At 33.4% G+C, this 20,117-nt stretch overlaps 1 protein-coding gene across 1 annotated transcript in view; it reads left to right on the forward strand.

Annotated features, from left to right (window-relative positions):
* LOC141305395 (superkiller complex protein 2-like) overlaps window positions 1-20,117 on the forward strand; it is a 38,962-nt gene that overhangs the window by 10,279 nt on the left and 8,566 nt on the right. Inside the window, exons 15-26 of the mRNA XM_073832494.1 lie at window positions 1,327-1,426; window positions 1,539-1,751; window positions 3,834-3,944; window positions 4,048-4,159; window positions 7,171-7,289; window positions 10,963-11,094; window positions 11,273-11,410; window positions 13,377-13,481; window positions 13,794-13,929; window positions 14,070-14,196; window positions 14,278-14,488; window positions 19,768-19,878. Of these exons, the coding sequence (XP_073688595.1) occupies window positions 1,327-1,426; window positions 1,539-1,751; window positions 3,834-3,944; window positions 4,048-4,159; window positions 7,171-7,289; window positions 10,963-11,094; window positions 11,273-11,410; window positions 13,377-13,481; window positions 13,794-13,929; window positions 14,070-14,196; window positions 14,278-14,488; window positions 19,768-19,878 (1,615 nt within the window). The remainder of the gene's footprint in view (window positions 1-1,326; window positions 1,427-1,538; window positions 1,752-3,833; window positions 3,945-4,047; window positions 4,160-7,170; window positions 7,290-10,962; window positions 11,095-11,272; window positions 11,411-13,376; window positions 13,482-13,793; window positions 13,930-14,069; window positions 14,197-14,277; window positions 14,489-19,767; window positions 19,879-20,117) is intronic.

Raw genomic sequence — 20,117 nt, forward strand, 5'->3', positions numbered from 1 at the left:
AGATTACTTTTGACCTGTCTTGTTTATTGCATTGATTTAAATAGGGAAATCTTAGTTGTAATCTAAAAGATTAAGAATATATATTCCATTCATTATTATTAACAACATGAAGTGCATTAAACATTGTATTATGTTAAGGTTTCCCAAACTAGGGATTATGAGTTTAATGAAAAGCTAATAATTAAATAAAAAAAATGTTAAATGAAAATAAGTAATTACACTGTAAAAAGTGAACAGTTGGATCAACTTAAAAAAATTACTTCAGTTGGTAACACCTAAAAATGTTAAGTTTTTTCAACCTAATTTATTACATTTTATTAACTTAATTTTAATTAATTAATCTAGGTCAATCACACTTACATAATTTTAATTCATTCAATCCTAATATTTACGTTAGACTAACTTAATTCAACTGCATAAGCGAACAGTTGGATCAACTTAAATATTTTAGGTGTTACCAATTGAATTATTATTATTTATTAAATTATTATTAAATTTCTTATTAAACATGAATGTATTAATTTTTCTCTAACCATAAAATCAATCAAAATAAAACACTTTTTAATTTATTTTTTTTAAATATTCTTTTTGTTTAACCGCATGACATGTAACTATAACCAACGTCAGAGAACCACGAACATGCAAATGTGATGCTTATTATTAAAATATTTATTTTAAAATCCCACGGGTGCTTCAAGTAAATATATAAGGTGAAAGAGAATTAGAAGACAAATAATGTTTGTGAATTTGTACATCTTAATGTACAAAAAGATTTCTAAAAGACAGAAATACATGGTAAAATAACCTACAGAGTAATAATTAAAATAAATAATAATTAATAATTCAAATAAAAATGAATGTGTTCATCAGTAGTTGATGCAATATTGAAGGAAATCAGTGGTCAAACACTGTGTCGCCATCTGACTAATGACTGATCTTTGTGTGAATGTCCACAAAACTGGAACACTTTCTGAGTGTATATAAGAAGTAGGCTATTTAAAAGATGAAGAAAAGGATTTAAAAGATGAAAAAAATCAATAAAGGATGAATAATTTATTTATATTATGTAAATAATATGTAATCCATAAAAAAGTAACTGTTGTCTAATTACGAGTATTTTAAAATGTAATTTAGTCTGATTACAATTGCTTCATTTTTGGAATCTGATTACATAACCTAGATTACATGTAATCAGCTACTACCCAGCTCTTGATTAATGTTTTAAGACTGACATGGTAGATGGACTTCAAAAAAATGTGTTGCAAAAGTATGGCAAAGGGCTCCTGGAAGTTCATTTAAAATTAAAACAAATGTTTTGTTTTTCAGCTACTATGCCGCAGTAGACGCCAGGAAAGAACGCACTAGTAAACATGCACAGTCGTTTGGCACAAAGAACGTATCACAGCACAACACAACAGCCAGTCAGGTCAGTGTCTGAACCTCTCGTCATTACCTTTTAAATTGGTTGTCTAATATAATAGGTCTCTATTTCCAACAGCTGCAGTGTTTTACTCTACTTTTTCTGTGTTCTCCATTAGGATCGAGCCATATGGCAGACGCTGCTGAACTTTCTGTCTCAGAGGCAGCAGACTCCAGTGGTGGCTTTCACGTTCTCTCGGACACGCTGTGATGAAAACGCCCGCTCTTTGACCTCTCTGGACCTCACCAGCTCCATAGAGAAGAACGAGATCCACTCGTTCCTGCAGAAGAGCCTGACCAGGCTGAGAGGAGGCGATCGGCAGTTACCGCAGGTACATGAGATTTGGGTCCTGTGAGCACTAGAGCAAGAGTTTATTGGCTAATTCAGATATCTGGAAAACAAGGTGGCTTATATCCAATTTGATGCTGATAAATTATACATTATACAAAAATGCAAATTCTACAAATTCGATTTAATGATAACAAGCAGAAATGCTGAAATTAAATCGACACTTATTTTACAAAATAAAGGAAAAAGGCAAAAACTCTGAAGCCTGTTTTAAGAACGTCAAAGTTATAGTTCACCCAAAAATGACAATTCTGTCATTAATTACTCACGTACATGTCGTATATATACGTAAGATCTTCAGAACACACATTAATATATTTTTGATGAGATCCGAGAGCATAGACAACAACACAACCGACACATTCAATGCCTAGAAATGTAGTAAGGACATTATTAAAATAGTCCATGTGAATTTTTATTTTTGCGTGAACTATTCCTTTAAGATGTTCTGCACTGTTGCACTGTCCTAAGTTATTTAGTGTGTACTAAATAGTAGTGTATACTTAAAATTGTCTCTCAGCATTAAATAATACATCATTTTTTGTGCATTACAGTAGTAAATAATGTTTTTTACATGACAGTAGGTTACTGTTAAACTCTCATTAACCTACTCCAGTGTAAAAAAAACAAACATTATTTACTACAGTAATGCAATAAAAGAAAAGGGGTTGATAAGGTTTTTTATTTTGTTTTTGAAGGAAGTCTGGTAACACTTTACTTAAAGACTTTACATGTAATGCATTATAAAAGACAAACAACCAATTTCAGATCTGTAAGAAGAAGAATCTGTAAATATTATACTGCATTTTAACTTCAGTTACAGTCACTTATGATTATGAAAAGATATAATGCATTGCAATGTGCATTATTAATACCTTTATATTTTATTATACGTAACGGCTTTAAGTAAAGTGTTACGAGAAGTCTCTTAAGCTCACCAACAGAGTTTATTTGACCAAACATACAGTAAAATCAATAATAATGTAAACTATTACTACAACTGTTTGAATATATTTTTTTAAATGTATTTGTACAGAAAATGTTTTTTTTTTAAATATATGCATGATCTTTTTGCAAAATTTGTAGTCATTTTTTTTTTAATTGGTTGCATTAGGAGCAAAATGGCAGAAAATTTAATTGGTCAATATTCTCAAGATGCACATATGAACTTACCTGTATAATGAAACATTCAGTCATTTTAAAGGTTTAGTTCACTTCCAAAAGAATAAAGAAAGATAAAACTGTTCTGATAATTTACTCACCCCCTTGTCATCCAAGATGTTCATGTCTTTCTTTCTTTGGTGGAAAAGAAATTAAGGTTTTTGAGGAAAACATTCCAGGACATATTTCAGTGCAGCCTCAAAGGGCTCTACACGATCCAAGCCGAGGAATAAGGGTCTTTTTTAGCAAAACACTCTGTCATTTTCTAAAAAAAAAAAAGGGTATACTTTTTAACCACAAATGCTTGTCTTGTATTCACGCATTACATGCAAAAAAAAAAAAATCCAAAAGCCCTTTGCAAAAAAAAAAAAAGGTAAAACAACAATGTCAGATGATTTTGAAGTGAGAGAAAATGAGATGGAGTTTTTCACCCTACCCTACCTTTTTGAACCAGAATACACAGACAAACTAACCATGCGTGACCTTTCCAACATGATTATGTAATGCTTGAAGTCGTAGACACACATCACAGAGCTAGTGCAAGACTAGCATTTGAGGTTAAAAAGTATAGCAATTTTAATTTTGTTTTTAGAAGTTGGCCAATGGTTCCACTAGATAAGACCCTTATTCCTCGACTGGGATTGCGTAGAGCCCTTTAAAGCTGCATTGAAACTCCAGTTTGGTAGTTTAAACTGTTGAGAACCATTGAAGTCCACTATATGGAGAAAATTCCTGGAATGTTTTCCTCTAAAGCCTTAATTTCAATTTAATTTGTCGACTAAAGAAGAAAGACATGAATTTGGATGACATGGGGTACGTAAATTACCAGAAAATTTTTATTCAGGAAGTGAACTAATCCTTTAATAGAGTTATGGTGTTTATCAGCATTGTTTTGTCACCACAGATCCGGTTAATGCGTGATTTGCTGAAGAGAGGGATTGGTGTTCACCACAGTGGCATCCTGCCAATCCTGAAGGAGATTATCGAGATGCTCTTCTCCAAAGGTTTAGTAAAGGTTTGTTTGTTTTATACAAAGAACATTTGAATATAGCTAACAGCTCAATTTAAATCTAAACGACAAAAAATAGGTGGTAACGTATAGTCGTTCTCTCTTTCAGGTGCTGTTTGCTACAGAGACGTTCGCCATGGGTGTAAACATGCCTGCCAGAACCGTTGTGTTCGACAGCATCCGCAAACATGACGGCACAGGATTCAGAAACCTGCTTCCCGGTAAAAACACAGCTCCTTTGCTGTCTTACATTACGAACAACGAAATGCCTGTTTTGTCCAAACATATGCTGACTCGCATCTCTTAAGAATGCCTGTTGCAGGTATTCTCATTTAAAATGATAATTATTTTGGTTTATCATAACAATGGACATAATAATAAGCTGTCAGATACTTGTTGGCAGAGGCTCTACAGGCAGGCAGACAGACGCTGCTGATGACCAGGTGTTTGATGAATAAGACATCTCTAATGAAGGAGCAGATTAATTATGCTGGAGTAGTGCAGATGTTTGTGCACATGTGACTGGACCGCAGTGAGATTGGGGGGAAAGACAGCAGGAGGCCTTTGATGTGTGTGTGTGTGTGTGTGTGTGTGTGTGTGTGTGTGTGAGAGAAAGAGATGCTTGAGTTTGCTTCAGTCTATTTTCCTTCTAATAATAGTTTGTATGAAAAAAGGGAAGAGAGAGTATAGCTGGTCGCTTTTAAAGATATAGCACACATTTGCACTGTTTTAGCCATTGCATCAAAGGCATTTTGCATGTTGCATACACAAAATACACATTTAAAATAACTGCTTTCTATTTGAATATATTTTAAAATGTAATTTATTCCTGATCAAAGCTTAATTTTCAGCATCATTACTCCAGTCACATGATCCTTCAGAAATCATTCTACTATGTTGATTTGCTGTTCAAGAAAAAAAATATCATTGTTATAAATATTGAAAACAGTTTATTTTTTTATTTTTTTATTTTTTTATTTTTTTTTTAGGAATCTTTGATGAATAGAAAGATCCAAAGATCAAACGGTATTAACAAGTAACAGTATTTTTTAATGCTTTTATTTAGCAAGGATGTGTTAAATTGATCAAAAGTGATGATAAAGACATTTATACTGTGACAAAAGATTTCTATTTTGGATAAACGCTGTTCTTCTGAACTCCCCCCCAAAAATAATTTTTCAACATGATAATAGTAAATGTTTTTTTTTTATTCTGCAGCAAATTAGAATATTAGAATGATTTCTGATGGATCATGTGACTGGAGTAATGATGCTAAAAATTCAGCTTTCAAATCACAGGAATAAATTGCGTTTTAAAACATATTCAAATAGAACAGTTATTTTAAATAGTACAAATATTTTACAATTTTACTGTTTTTTTGCTGTACTTTGGATCAAATAAATGCAGGCTTGGTGAGCAGAAGAGACTTTTTGAAAAACATTAAAAATCTTACTGTTTAAAAACTTTTGACTGGTAGTGTAGATATTCATAAAACATTTAGTTTAATGTAACAATACATATCAAGAATGTGTCTAGGTCATGTTTTACCCAAAAATGAGAGAGGAGGGGGGGATACAAATTATTATTTTTAATTTAAAGACCCAAAATAATTATGCCTGGTTTAGGAACATTCAAGATATTTTGCACTGTGAAAATAGTTTTATGTTTTATAACTCTCTCTCAGTTGCCTACTGTAATGTAAAAAAAAAAAAAAAAAAGTAAAAACAAAAAGTTATATATTATTTAATTGTGAAAGATAATTATATGCATATACTACCATTAAATATTTAACATCTGTAAGATTTCATTAATTTAATTTAAAATACAGTAAAAACAGTAATATTGTGAAGTATTCCTACAGTTTTAATTTTAATATATTTTAAAATGTAATTTTCTCCGTTATGAACTTTTTTTATTATTATTTTTTCTTTCTATTATTATTCTTACTATTTTCTTGCTAAGCATTTATTATTATTCTCAATATTTGTGTGCAAACCTAACATTAGAATGTATTTACTGCACTTCACTGGCAATCAATTTAATGCATCCTTGCTGAATAAAAGTATTCATTTTTTTAAAAAGAAATCGTACTCCAAATTTTTAAATGATAGTATCCTGGTAGTATTTGTTTAAAAAACCCCGAAGAATATCACAGATAATTGGATTTTTCCCCTTGCTTAATTGTCATGAAAAAAATGTCACAATGCCAAAAAATCTTAATGGCAAATGGTAAAAAAAAAAGCTTAATTTTCTTTAAGCAAAATATAATATATGTATATAATGTATATACACTGCCGGTCAAAAATTTGGGATTTTTAATGTATTTTAAATAAGTTTCTAATGCTCATCAAGGCTGCTTTTATTTGATCAAGAAAAAAAGAAACAAATGTAACATTGTGAAATATTATAATAAAAAAAAAACTTTCTTCTGTTTTAATTAAAAATCTAATTTATTTCTGTGATCACATCTAAATTTTTCAGCATCATTACTCCAGTCTTCAGTGTCACATGATCTTTCAGAAATCATTCTAATATGCTGATTTATTATCAGTGCTGGAAACAGTTGTGTTGCTTAATAGTTTTTTGGAACCTGCGATACATTTTTCAGGATTCTTTGATGAATAAAAAGTTAAAAAGAACAGCATTTATTTAAAATAGAAATCTTTTCTAACAGTAATATCCACTACTGTTCAAAGGTTTGGGGTCAGTAAATTATTATTCTTTCTTTTTTTTTAAAGAAAGTGTTACTTTTATTTAGCAAGGATGCGTTAAATTGATAAAAAGTGATAGCAAAGATATATATTGTTAGAACAAACATTTTATTCATCAAAGAATCCTGAAAAAAATCACAGGTTCCAAAAAGTATTTGGTAGCATTGATAATTCTAATAATAAATCAGCATATTAGAATGATTTCTAAAGAATCATTTGAAACTTAAGACTGGAGTTACAGCTGATGAAAGCTTTGCATCACAGGATTTTTTTTATGTATATTAAAATAGAAGCCATTATTTTATAATGGTCTTGATGAGCGTAAGAGACTTTTTTACTGATCCCAAACTTTTGAGTGGCAGTGTATATGTTTATATAATAATATGGCGTTTCGAAGTGAGATTCAACTATTTTGTTTAATCCATCTATATGTATAGATTTTTTTTTGTTTAAAAAACACAACTGATGCTTACTCTGACATTGATTAAGAGTGCACAGTACTAAACTCTTTGTGTGTGTAGGTGAGTACATTCAGATGGCGGGCCGTGCGGGCAGAAGAGGTTTGGATGCTACAGGGACCGTTATCATCCTCTGTAAAGCTGGAGTTCATGATATGGGAGACCTCCACGCTATGATGCTGGTCAGTACTGCAGTCTATGTCTGTGTTAAACACCTACAGCTCTCTCCACAAGTCAGGCCTCATGCCTCACAGCTGATGATTGTCCTCAGCATGACTAAAACTGAAAAACATGAAAAGTAAAAATCCACAGATTTAGACATGATTCATTTTTTTTTTTTTTACAAATGTCTGAAATGTTACATGATAGGAGAGATATTTTGATCGTAACTGGTAAAGTCCAACCATTACTGTAGTGCTCTTCCCTAATCTAAGGCATTATTATGATCTGAAGAGATCTTGTCTTCACTTGTAAATCACTGCCTGATTACTCAATCTGGAGCCAAATACAAACGTTGCTGGTCTTTTTTTAGCGTCATGCAACCTTTGAGTGCACCTCTGTCATCCTCTTGTGGATGGAGTGTGGGTGAATGGGCTCCTCTTCATTAGAGCGTCCAGCGTGCTGGAGCTGTTTTAACCTCTCAGTGCTTTACATCACGGCTGTTCAGTCAATTAACCCCTGTTCCTGATTTACTGACCCCATACACTGCTATTCCAGCACAAAACTCACCAGCATTCACTAGTGTTGTTGTCATTTTGCTCTTTACACTTCACATACCAGCATCCACAATTGTGGGAGCTGATTTTGAATGCTATTAGTGTTTGGAACCTATGGAAGCCGGTTTCCGCCACTGAATAAAATTTTTGAAAAAGGTAATTGCTACTTTTTATCTTGCAATTCTGACTTTTTTTCTTGCAGTTGCGAGTTTATATCTCACAATTCTGACTTTTTTTTCTCATAATTGTGAGATATAAACTGACAATTGCAAGAAAAAAGACAGAATTGCAAAATATAAACTCACAATTGCGAGAAAAAAGTCTGAATTGTGGGAAATTCGCAATTTTTTTTTCTCGCAATTGTGAGTTTATATCTCACAATTATGAGAAAAAAAAGTCAGAATTGTGAGATAAAAAGTTTTCTTCTCAGATTTGGGAGATATAAACTTGCAGTTGTGTGTTATAAAATAAAGTCAGAATTGCAAAATAAAAATTGTGAGTTTGTATCTAGCAATTCTGACTTTTTTTCTCAGAATTGTGTGATATAAACTCACAATTGCAAGTTATAAAGTCAGAATAGCAAGATATAAACTCAAAATTCGGACTTTTTCCTCAGAATTGCATGATATAAACTCACAATTGCAAAAAAAAAAATTGTGAATTGCAAGATAAAAACTCACAATTCTGACTTTTTTCTTGCAATTGTGAGTTATATCTCGCAATTCTGACTTTTTTTCTCCGAATTGCGAGATATAAACTGGCAATTGCAAGAAAAAGTCTGAACTGTGAGAAATTCGCAATTTTTTTTCTCACAATTGTAAGTTTATATCTTGCAATTCTGTCTTTTTTCTTGCAATTGCCAGTTTATATCTCACAATTTTGACATTTTTTCTCAGATTTGGGAGATATAAACTTTATAAAATAAAGTCAGAATTGCTAAATTAAAAACTGAGAGTTTATATCTTGCAATCCTGGCTTTTTTTCTCACAATCGTGAGTTTCTATCTCACAATTGAAATATATATACTCGCAATTGCAAGTTATAAAGACCAGTTTTGATGGGGAAAAAAGACTGATCCCTTCTCAGAATTGTGAATTTACATCTATACAGCAATATAGATATTTACAGCAATGAAGTTACAATTCTTAAAAAAAAGAAAGCCAGAATTGCGACTTTGTTTCGCAATTGTGACTTTATAACAAACAGTTGCAAGTTTATATCTTACAATTCTGAGAAAAAAAGTCAGAATTGCGAGATGGCCACCAGGTTTGCACACATCTCAGGAGGGATTTGTCCTACTCCTCTTTACAGATCTTAAGTCATTAAGGTTTCGAGGCAACTCAAACCTTTAGCTCCCTCCACAGATTTTCTATGGAAGAGTGGCTAGGCTACTCCAGGACCTTAATGTGCTTCTTCTTGAGCCACTTCTTTGTTGCCTTGGCCGTGTTTTTGGGTCATGGTCATGCTGGAATACCCATCCACGACCCCTTTTCAATGCCCTGGCTGAGAAATCATCCCTTTGATGTGGTGCAGTTGTCCTGTCCCCTTAGCAGAAAAACACCCCCAAAGAATAGCGTAAATGTTTGATGGTGTCCTTGGGGTCATAGGCAGCATTCCTCCTCCTCCAAACACGGCGAGTTGAGTTGATGCCAAAGAGCTCAAGTTTGGTCTTATCTGACCACAACACTTTCATCCAGTTCTCCTCTGAATCATTCAGATGTTCATCTGCAAACTTCAGATGGGCCTGTACATGTACTTTCTTGAGCGGGGGGTCCTTGCAGGTGCTGCAGGATTTCAGTCCTTCACGGTGTAGTGTGTTACCAATTGTTTTCTTGACTAAGGTCCCAGCTGCCTTGAGATCATTGACAAGATCCTCCCGTGTCATTCTGGTCTGATTCCTCACCATTCGCATGATCATTGAAACTCCACAAGGTGAGATCTTGCATGGAGCCCCAGACCAAGGGAGATTGATGGTTATTTTGTGTTTCTTCCATTTGCAAATAATCACACCAACTGTTGTCACCTTCTCACCAAGCTGCTTGGCGATGGTCTTGTAGCCCATTCCAGCCCGGTGTAGGTCTACAATCCTGTCCCTGACATCCTTGGACAGCTCTCTGGTCTTGGCCATGGTGGAGAGTTTGGAATCTGATTGATTGATTGCTTCTGTGGACAGGTGTCTTTTATACAGGTAACAAACTGAGATTAGGAGCACTCCCTTTAAGAGAGTGCTCCTAATCTCAGCTCGTTACCTGTATAAAAGACACCTGGGAGCCAGAAATCTTGCTGATTGTTAGGGAGTCAAATACTTATTTCACTCATTAAAATGCAAATCAATTTATAACTTTGTTGAAATTAGTTTTTCTGGATTTTTTTTTTGTTTTGTTATCTGTATCTCACTGTTCAAATAAGCCTACCATTAAAATTATAGACTTATAATTTCTTTGTCAGTGTGCAAACTTAAAATCAGCAAGGGATCAAATAAATTTTTCCCCACTGTAAATCTTGTAAAGGCAAATGATTCATTTTGAGAGACCAGAATATCATAGAGACATGGGCTCTTTTGAATTGGATCAGTAAAAAAACACCTCAGTAACATGTTTAAAGACACTCTGACAAGTTAGAGCAATATCCTGACAATCACACACAACCCCCTAGCATCAAGCCTGTAAATTTTGCACAGGCAGATCCTCAGAAAATATAACAATATAGTTTATAGTCCATGCTGTTTTGAAAAATAGGAAAAAAGCATGAAACTTTTTTTTTCCCCATGCATTTGATCTGCTGATGAGTTTGACCCAGTCCATGCTGGATGGGCCAGTAATCTGTGTGCTGATCAGCTCCATGTCATGGACGTCATGGCAACAGCAGCTGATGCTGTAATAACGCACAGTGTGTTGTCAAGGGCCGCTGTGTGATTGGAGCGCCGCTGTATGTCAACTCCATTTCCCCACTCTAATTACACTGGATCAACACAAAGAGCGCCATGATACGCATATCCTTACATTGTGTCCTTATACGGTTCTTAAGCTAATTTGTTATTTTATTTGTCAGTACGCCATAGTCATTCATAGCCAATCGATGAATGAATAAATGCTAATGGATGATTTAAATATGTATGTGTGGTGTTTTTCTCTGTCAGGGCAAGCCGACAGTGCTGCAGTCTCAATTCAGACTGACCTACACCATGATCCTGAATCTGCTGCGTGTGGAGGCCCTGAGGGTCACCGACATGATGAGGAGGAGCTTTTCAGAGAACCACAGGGATACGCAGGTAAACTGCCTCATTTCCCAGCAGCCCCTGAGTGACGCTGAAATGTCTGTGGGGTTTGCATGCCCCAGTAGCTGCGTCGGTAATTCAATCTAACAAAAGGCGGAGATGTGAAATATGTGATGAAATGTTATGAAACTCTTTTGGGTAGCCAAGTCATTTGTGTCTTTGTGTTGCTCAGGCTCACGAGAAGAGAATAAGTGAGCTGAGAAACACGCTCTCCTCTCTCCCTCCGCTGGACACGGAGGGGCAGTTATTTGATTTACTGTCATATTACCACACCATCACTGAGCTGCGCATCACCACAGAGGCCCTGCAGGTACACACGCACACAGAGTTATATGAGCACAGTGTACACTTTCACAGAGCTGCACACTCTAACACTGGTTTTACAGCATTTGAGTGATTATGTGCAGTTACAAAACAGCCAAGAAAAACCTTGGACAGTTGAGTACAGATTAAATGACAGAATTGAATTGATTGAATAAATAAATCAATAGTCCTGATTTAAATTTTAATCCGGGGTGTTATAGTGAACTAAAACCATTATTATTATTTTTTAATTACCTGAAATAAAATTAAATATTACGTTTTTCAATAGTTGCTAAAAAATAGTTACAAAATTAAATATTAATTTTTTTTTTTAATTATTTGCTAAAGCAACAATCCTCATTTTCATTGTTTTATTTTGATGTTATAAAATAACCAAAATGAAAACTTAAATAAAATGATTAAAAAGCTGTGTATACATTTTAAACATTCACACAAAATTATTATAAAAAATGAAATATACAAAAAATATAATAAACTATATAAAATATTTTTTTAAAAATTGTTAAAAAATTATGTTAACTGAAATAAAATTACTTTATAGAATATATATTTGAACTAGTTGCTATAAAATTAATAAAAAGCTATGTAGATATTAAAAAAATTAACAAAAGAAATTGAAATATACAAATATAATAAACAAAATCTAAAAAAATCATCAAAAGAAAAATAATGTTAACTGAAATAAAATTGAATTAAAAAATACTTATTTCAACTAGCTGCTAAGGCAACAACTCTCTTTGTTTAATTTGATGTAATAAAATGAAACTGAAATAAAATTAATAAAAAGCTGTGTAATTCACAAAAAAAATAAAAATGAAAAAAAAATTAAATATACAAAATATACAAATATAATAAACAATAATACTTAGAAAAAGTTAAAAAATTAATATTAACTGAAATCATTCATCATCAATCATCATAAGTATAAAAAATATATTTATTTCAACTAGTTGCTAAGGCAATAGTTATTTTTTATTTAGTTTAATTTGATGTAATAAAATAACTACAACTAAAACTTAAATAAAAAGGTATGTAGACATTTTAAAAAATTACAAAAAGAAATAAAAATGAAAAAAAATAAAATGTACAAAATATACAAATATAATAAATAAAAAAGTAGTTTAAATGAACGTTAACTGTTAATGTTAACTGAAATCAAATCAAATATTAAAAATACTTATTTCAACTAGTTGCTAAGGCAACGGTTCTCATTTTTATTTAGTTTAATTTGATGTAATAAAAACTGAAACTTAAATAAAAAGGTATGTAGACATTTTAAAAATTTACAAAAATGAATAAAAATGAAAAATAAATAATATACAAAATATACAAATGTAATAAACAAAAAAATTAAAAATAGTTTAAAAATGAACTTTAACTGAAATGAAATGAAATTGAATAAATTAAATTAAATAATAAAAACAAATAAAAATTTATTATACAAAATATACAAATATAATGAATGAAAATCTTTAAAAAAACATTTAAAAAATGTGTGTTAATGGAAATAAAATTAAATAAAATAATAAAATAAAAATGTGTTAATGGAAATACAGTTGCTAAGGCAAAAATTCTCATTTTCATTTAGTTTAATAACTAATACTGAAATAACATGAAAGTCTATGTAAACATTTAAAAAATTCACACAAAAAAAATACAAATATAATAAAAATGATGTTATTAAAAAAAGCGTTATTAAAAATTATTATAGTATATCAACGATACTAAAATATCACTGATATGATTTTAAATTGTTAAAATATTTATAGTTCTGTGTTGTTATTATAACATGATATAACACCAAAGGTATGGGCATAAATGATAACTTCAAATAAAACAGTACAGCCATTATGATAATATTTAGCTGGCTTATTTCAATAAAAATATTTAAAATGCATATATATCTATAAATTGTATTGTATTTTTATAATAATCGTGTGTATGTGTGGCAGCGAGCTGTGCTGGAGTCAGTGAATGGACTCAAAGCTCTATCTGTGGGAAGGGTGGTAATAGTGAACAACAGCCATCATCACAACGCTCTGGGAGTCATCCTACAGGTGTGTGACTCAATATTGAACACATTTTATTCTCATCTTCACCGTCTCTAACCATAAGCGCACATCTGCAGCATTGCCAATAACACTTTCACATACTGAGTTATAAAAGTGGGGTAAAATTCCTCCAGTCTTCAGTGTCACATGATCCTTCAGAAATCATTCTAATCTGCTGATTTGCTGCTCAAGAAACTTTCTTATTATTATCAGTGTTGAAAACACTTGTGCTGATTAATATTTTTGCAGAAACTATGGCTTACCCCACTCTTCTCTATTTGTTTTCCTCTTATTCTTTCCTCTCATCTCCTCCCACAGGTGTCCAACGATGCAGTAAATCGCACGCTCACCGCTCTCATTATCTGTGAGAAGGGTAATGAGGAGGCGGCGGGTGATGATCTGACTAATAAAGTCTTACATCCCATCTACAGCACTACACTGTTTATTCCAGAGGGTGAGCAAACACGTACACACACAGCATCACATCCACCCCAAAATCGTATCTGCCCACACAGTGACATCTAAAACACCACAACTACTTTTACAGCTTCGTTTGTTGTTAAAGTGTTATTTACAGTCTGACTGTGTGTTTAGGACCCTGCAGTCATACAGTGCAGAAACTGAAGCTGCAAGACATCTCTGCTATCACAGCCAAAACCCTCAAGGTCATTCCAGAGAGAATCATCGACAACTACAATAAAAGACAGCAGCCACGCTTCAGGTGTGTATGTGGTTGTCTAAGCTGCGAGTGAATTTGCATTTGTTGAAATGCGGTAATGAATAAATAAATCTCTCGTCCTAGACTTGATCCACCAGGTCAGGCTATTTCGACAGCAACTCAGGAGCTCCTGCGATTGGCTGAGGCAAATCCAAATGGCATTGCGACCCTTGACGCTGTAAATGACCTGCACCTGAAGGGTGTGGATGTGGTGGAGGGAGTGATGAGGCAACGAGTGTTACAGGACAGTCTGAAAGACTTCCACTGTATTCACTCACCCACCTTCATTGAACAGGTCTGTTTATTATACTCATGTATCACATTTATACACATAGTCTGGGGTCAGTAAGATTCATTACTTATTTAAGATTGAAAGAAATTATTACTTTTATTCAGCCAGGATGCATTAAAATTTTCCAGATAAATTATTTTCTTTAATAAAAAAATAAAAAAATAAAATGCAAAAAAAAAAAAAGATTTTTTTTTAAATCACATTTCCACAGAAATAATAAGCAGCATAACACTTTTCAACATGTTTCCATTTGAATTTTTCTAAGCTGATATTTGTTCTTGTTGTAATCATTTTGATCAATTTCTCATAAAATTGAGAAATTCTTTTTTTATGTAAAAATACTCACAAAGACCGTCACTTTTTCAGTGTGTTCGGAAGATACAGGATCTGTTGGAAGTAGTTTTTTAATCATTTGAAGCACATTTAGAGACCATATTGGCGTATTGTGTTACATTCAGTTTATTGGTAACACTTTTTAAATCCAGCGATTAGCGGGGTTCAGGCGCTTTAAGGCATTTAAGCACATACTGGATGAAAAAAGACATTACATATTATTTATGAAGCCTGTAACAACCTAAATCAGTGATAAAAAAAAAATACATTTTTGCAAATCCACATTATTTACCATAGATATAATGATTTTTTTTTTTACATTTATGACTGTTATAGCACCAACTGTGGTCCGATCTTGCTAAAACTTTGCATGTTTGTTTGGAATCACCTGTCGCATGTGCTCACCAGGTTTTGTGAAGTTTTGAGTTTTCTTTTAGGCTTTATAGTGTTGTGTCAAGAATTTCCTGCAGAGGGCAGTGTAGTGCGGTGGCTATACTGGAACCTGCAAAAGTGTGTTTCTAGGGGGAAACAATTTAATGGTGCACCTCTAGGAACACATGTAGCACTGCGTCCCAATTCGCTTACTTATACTACGCCCTAAAAGTATGTACTCTTTTTGTGAAGAAAAAGTACATACTTTTGAGTATGTAGCAGAATAGTAGGCAAGCTTTGGGACATACTACTTCGTCATAACTGTGTCTGTAACGGACGCTCTGTTGCTTAGTTACCTGAATCCTGTCACTGATTAAACTGCCCTGTCAATCATCACAGTTAACATTATCTACATTTTGTTTAATTTAATTTCCTACCGTATTAGAGAGAAATGAAGAGGCACGTTCTTTCAGGAGTCTTTCACACCGAGAACTCTGCTACTGTTTGCATAATTATGCATTTAAACGTTAATGACCAAACCTACCATTATAAAAGTTCATAATGTTGCTGCACATGAAATATAACGAGGATAACATTTTAAAAAATAGTTTTTTATTAGGTTACACACTGATTATTTATTTATCACTCAAACCCCTTTCTCTACCTGTCCGTTGGTCGTGCATATCCTCCATGTTTGTAGTTTTTTAACACTTTTTATGCGTGTTTGTAGTTCTAATCGAATCCTCGTTCACCGCGCAATGTGTTGTGGGCAATATTAGCCGTTAAAGTGCGCATTGATCCGCACTTCGAATTCCGAAGTTAAGTAGTAGACCATCCGGGAATCTTTGGAATACTTTTTTAAACATACTACGATTTGGGACATACTAATTATATTTTCGAATACTATTTAGGACGGATAGTATGCGAATTGGGACGCAGCAAAGGTGAAAAGTTTGAAGGTTCCATTACTGAACAAAGGACCTTCACCCATTCAGCTCAAATTCAATCCTGAAGACGCAACTGGTATGAATACTGATAACATTTTAACTTGTGTTGATGTTAAATATAAGTTTGAAGATGTAAAATGTTAGTATTGTGTTTAAATTATGTGGATTTTGTTTAATAGAAATTGTTAGTGTTGATTGATGTTCAGTTGATGCAGTTTGATTTAAGTTGGATGAAATGGTATGTGGAATATTAATTTAACCAATATCTTTATTTGTATTAATGCATATTCTTGTTTATATCTAATTTAAAGGTTATCAACCTTCTACTTGAACCTCAAGTACTGTCATTCTCACGTTACTGTGCCAAGCCTGCAAACAGAATTAAAAGAGGCAGTAAAGACGAGTTGGTCTCTTGCGTCCTTCAGTATTTGATGCCATTTATCAAGTTTGGGCAGAGCTGAAAGGGAAAAAACTTAAGAAACTTGACAATAGGCTTTTGAGTATATTTAGATAGTCCCGTTTCTAAACAACCTAGTTATAGCTTCCCAAAGAGTAAATTACAACATTTTTTAGATCATCTTTGACCTAGAGAGTCCAGAGAGTTGTACTGCAGTGTTTTTTTCCAGATTGAGCAAAGAACCTAGGACTAGTTCGCAAAAGTATTTTTTTTTTTACATCTTCTCAATCATTTAACTAACAGTTTGGTTGACAGCAGTGGTTCTAGAGGCAAAGTTGTTTGGAATGAGGAGGTCTATCATATAATATGAATATCTCGTGTATGTGTGAAAAACCATGCAACATACAATTGTTTGAAAAATGTGATATCGCCCCCCAGTGGCTGATTTCTTTCAAATTTCTCTCAGACCTTTGGAGCCGTGAGTTGAACAGGCCCACCGAGTTTCGTTCTGATCGGCCTCCATTAACCTTGTCTAACAGGTGCTCAAAATTCGTCGGCCAGTGGTGGCCATGTTTTTAACATTAGTTAACTGCTTTAGTTAACATGAACTAAGAATGAACAATACTTCTACAGCATCTTAGTTAATAAGGATTCGTACAAGGTGCTTGAAGTACTTGAATTTGACTTAATTTAAACTCCAAATCAGCTAAACCATTGTGTTGCAAAATGTTTCGTGAATCATTTGTTTAAGATCAGGACTTGAAATTGTGAATCATCTGATTTTAGATAGGAACTTTGTGTATTGCGAATCATTTGATTCAGTTCGGGACTTCGGATCGCTATTGTGACTCGTGGCTTGATTTAGATCAGAACTGGTTCTTGAATCTTTTGCAAATTGAATGATTCAAATCAAGTGATTTGCAATTTGAAGTCACAATCTAAATAAAATTCAGATTGGAACTTCAGAACGTGGATCACAAATGATTTGATTTAGATCGGAACTTCGGAGCGGATTTGCAAATCTTTTGCTTCAGATCGGAACTTTGATCGAATCATTTGTTTCAGGTCAGGATTTCAGAGCAAATTCATTAATCTTTTTTTCTGTTTTTTTTTTCTTCCCCTAAACAGTAGAAAACATCAAACCATTAATGCAATATAATTATAAAACACCAAAAAAAAAGAGATAAAAGTATACGCAAGTACAAACCCTTTAAGAAAATTAAAAGTGGTTTTACTATAATAAAAGTGTAGTATACTTTGAAATACTTCAGTAGTAATACTTTGCACGTGCTTCACTTTATTTTTGCCATTTTTATTAGTAAATTTCTATTTATCTATTTTTCTTTTATTTGAAATGGAAGACATTGTTCGATATGCGAGATCTCTGATTGAAGTCCTTAAAAATTAAAAGTAGTGCTTGAAAAGTCCTTGAAAGTCTTGGAATTTCATTTTACAGTATCTGTACGAACCCTGGTTAATGTTATTTCAGCATTTACTAATGCATTATTAAATTCAAAAGTGCTTGTTAACATTAGTTAATGCACTGTGAATTAGGGCTGCACGATAGATCGTTTCAGCATCGTCATCGCGATGTACGCTTGCGCGATAGTCACATCGTGGCAGTCGCGATGCAGGGCAAAAAAAAATTATGTGTGTCTGATTTAAAAATGTACTTTCTATATTTCTAAACTTTCTATTCACGGATCTATATTTGTCTAAAATAAAGTAATTAACTCATATTTAAGGGTTCTTTAAAAACTACAATGCACACGTTGCTTCACCTACTTCATGCAGTCTCTGTGTGCGCATGGCGAAATGAGCGCGGGACGGGAGAAAAGCGCCGAAATGGAAGATTTGGTCGCAAAAAGAAAGGCAATGTCGGTCATATGGAAGTATTTTGGATACAAAAAGGATGCTGCTGACCAAAAACAGGTGCTTTGTCGGGAGTGCCTGGCAGTTGTTGCCACAACTCGCGGAAACACTACGAATTGAAGGGACCGCTCACATGTCGCGCCTAAAAACGCTTGGAAAACGCTAGGCGCGCCGCTTTCTCCTTCTTTCCAAAGCGCTCTGTAACTTGAGTGGCAGAGTGGCGTCTGCCGTTGCTACAGACGCGGAAGTTTCAGCAAAGATAAATAAACAAAGATAAATGGATTTCCAAAACTAAAAATTGCTTGCAGTAGCTCTGCTGCTAAAAAATGTTATCCCTGTAACAGCTATGATCAGCTGTTCCTCCATCTTGGCTAAGCTTTTAATGTTTTTCGTGAAAGGAAGAAGCTGATTTCCCTTTCATCAGGGTAAAAGCAACATTCATTATTAATTTCATATTGGAGCCTTGATTTGCCTGAATTGACAGTGAATACGGTGAGTCAAACTGTTTATGAAACTACCCAAAATAAGCTTTAAAAAGTATCTTGTTTCAGGGTTTTGATTATACTGTACTTTTACTTTTTTTATTCTTTGAAAATGCTTACAAAATTACCCCAATTATTCTTGAATTATTATTTGATTTTTAAGCAGATCAAAACAACCTGATGAACATGAATGAATTTGTACACATCGCAATATATATCGCAAGAAAAAAATATATCGCAATGTAATTTTTCCCCAATATCGTGCAGCGCTACTGTGAATTAACATGAACTATAACAGTGAACAACTGTATTTTCGTTAGATAACATTAACAAAGATTAATACATAGTGTAATAAATGTATTGTTCATTGTTTGTTCATGTTAGTTGATGCATTAACTAATGGAACCTTATTGTAAAGTGTTACCAATTTATTTATTCAAAATTTCTTGACTTGGTTCTAAAAAGTCTTAAATTGACCTTCTTAAAGGCTGCAGAAACCTACTGTTTAGTACTGTTTTTACTGTAGAGTCTTCTTTCAAAAACTTCTTAAAAAATCTTACTGACCCCAAACTTTTGATTGGTAGTGTTTTTCTTGCTGTTTTAGGTCATGTCCAAATCCACTGTGCAGACAAAAGGGAAAAAATGTGATTTCTAAATGTACCCTCAGCTTTGTTTTCTCATCCATATTTAGTAATTTGGCACAGTAACTCTCCTGAGTGCACAGACTCTCATTAATTGAGTGTGACAGTGGCAGGGAGGAATAAGGATGTGTCTCATTAGCTCTCAGTAATCACTTCCAGCCTTCCAGTAGAGTGATAAACTTGCTCTCTCTCACTGTCATTTTCATATTCTCTCTCTGTGTGTGAATATCTTGCTCAGTTTGCGCGTGTGCAGGAGAGGATGAGTGTACAGGAAGAGCTTGACAAGCTTCTGTTCCTGATATCTGATCAGTCATTGACACTGCTGCCTGAGTACCATCAGAGAATCAAGGTCAGTCCACTTACTGCATGTCCATGTTAAAAGTGGATATGTTTTAGTAGCACAGTAATATGTTCTTTGATATGCAGTCATGAAATGAATAACAAGAGGAGTTTTGTGTACAGTGGTGGCCAAAAGTATTAAAACACTAGTATTTTCACCAGCTAAAAGATGGTTTTAAGTTAGTTATTTCTATCTTTTGCTGTGGTGTGTCAGTAGGAAATATCAGTTTACATTTCCAAACATTCATT

Source organism: Garra rufa, unplaced genomic scaffold (assembly GCF_049309525.1).
Source record: "Garra rufa unplaced genomic scaffold, GarRuf1.0 hap1_unplaced_002, whole genome shotgun sequence".
NCBI lineage: Eukaryota > Metazoa > Chordata > Actinopteri > Cypriniformes > Cyprinidae > Garra > Garra rufa.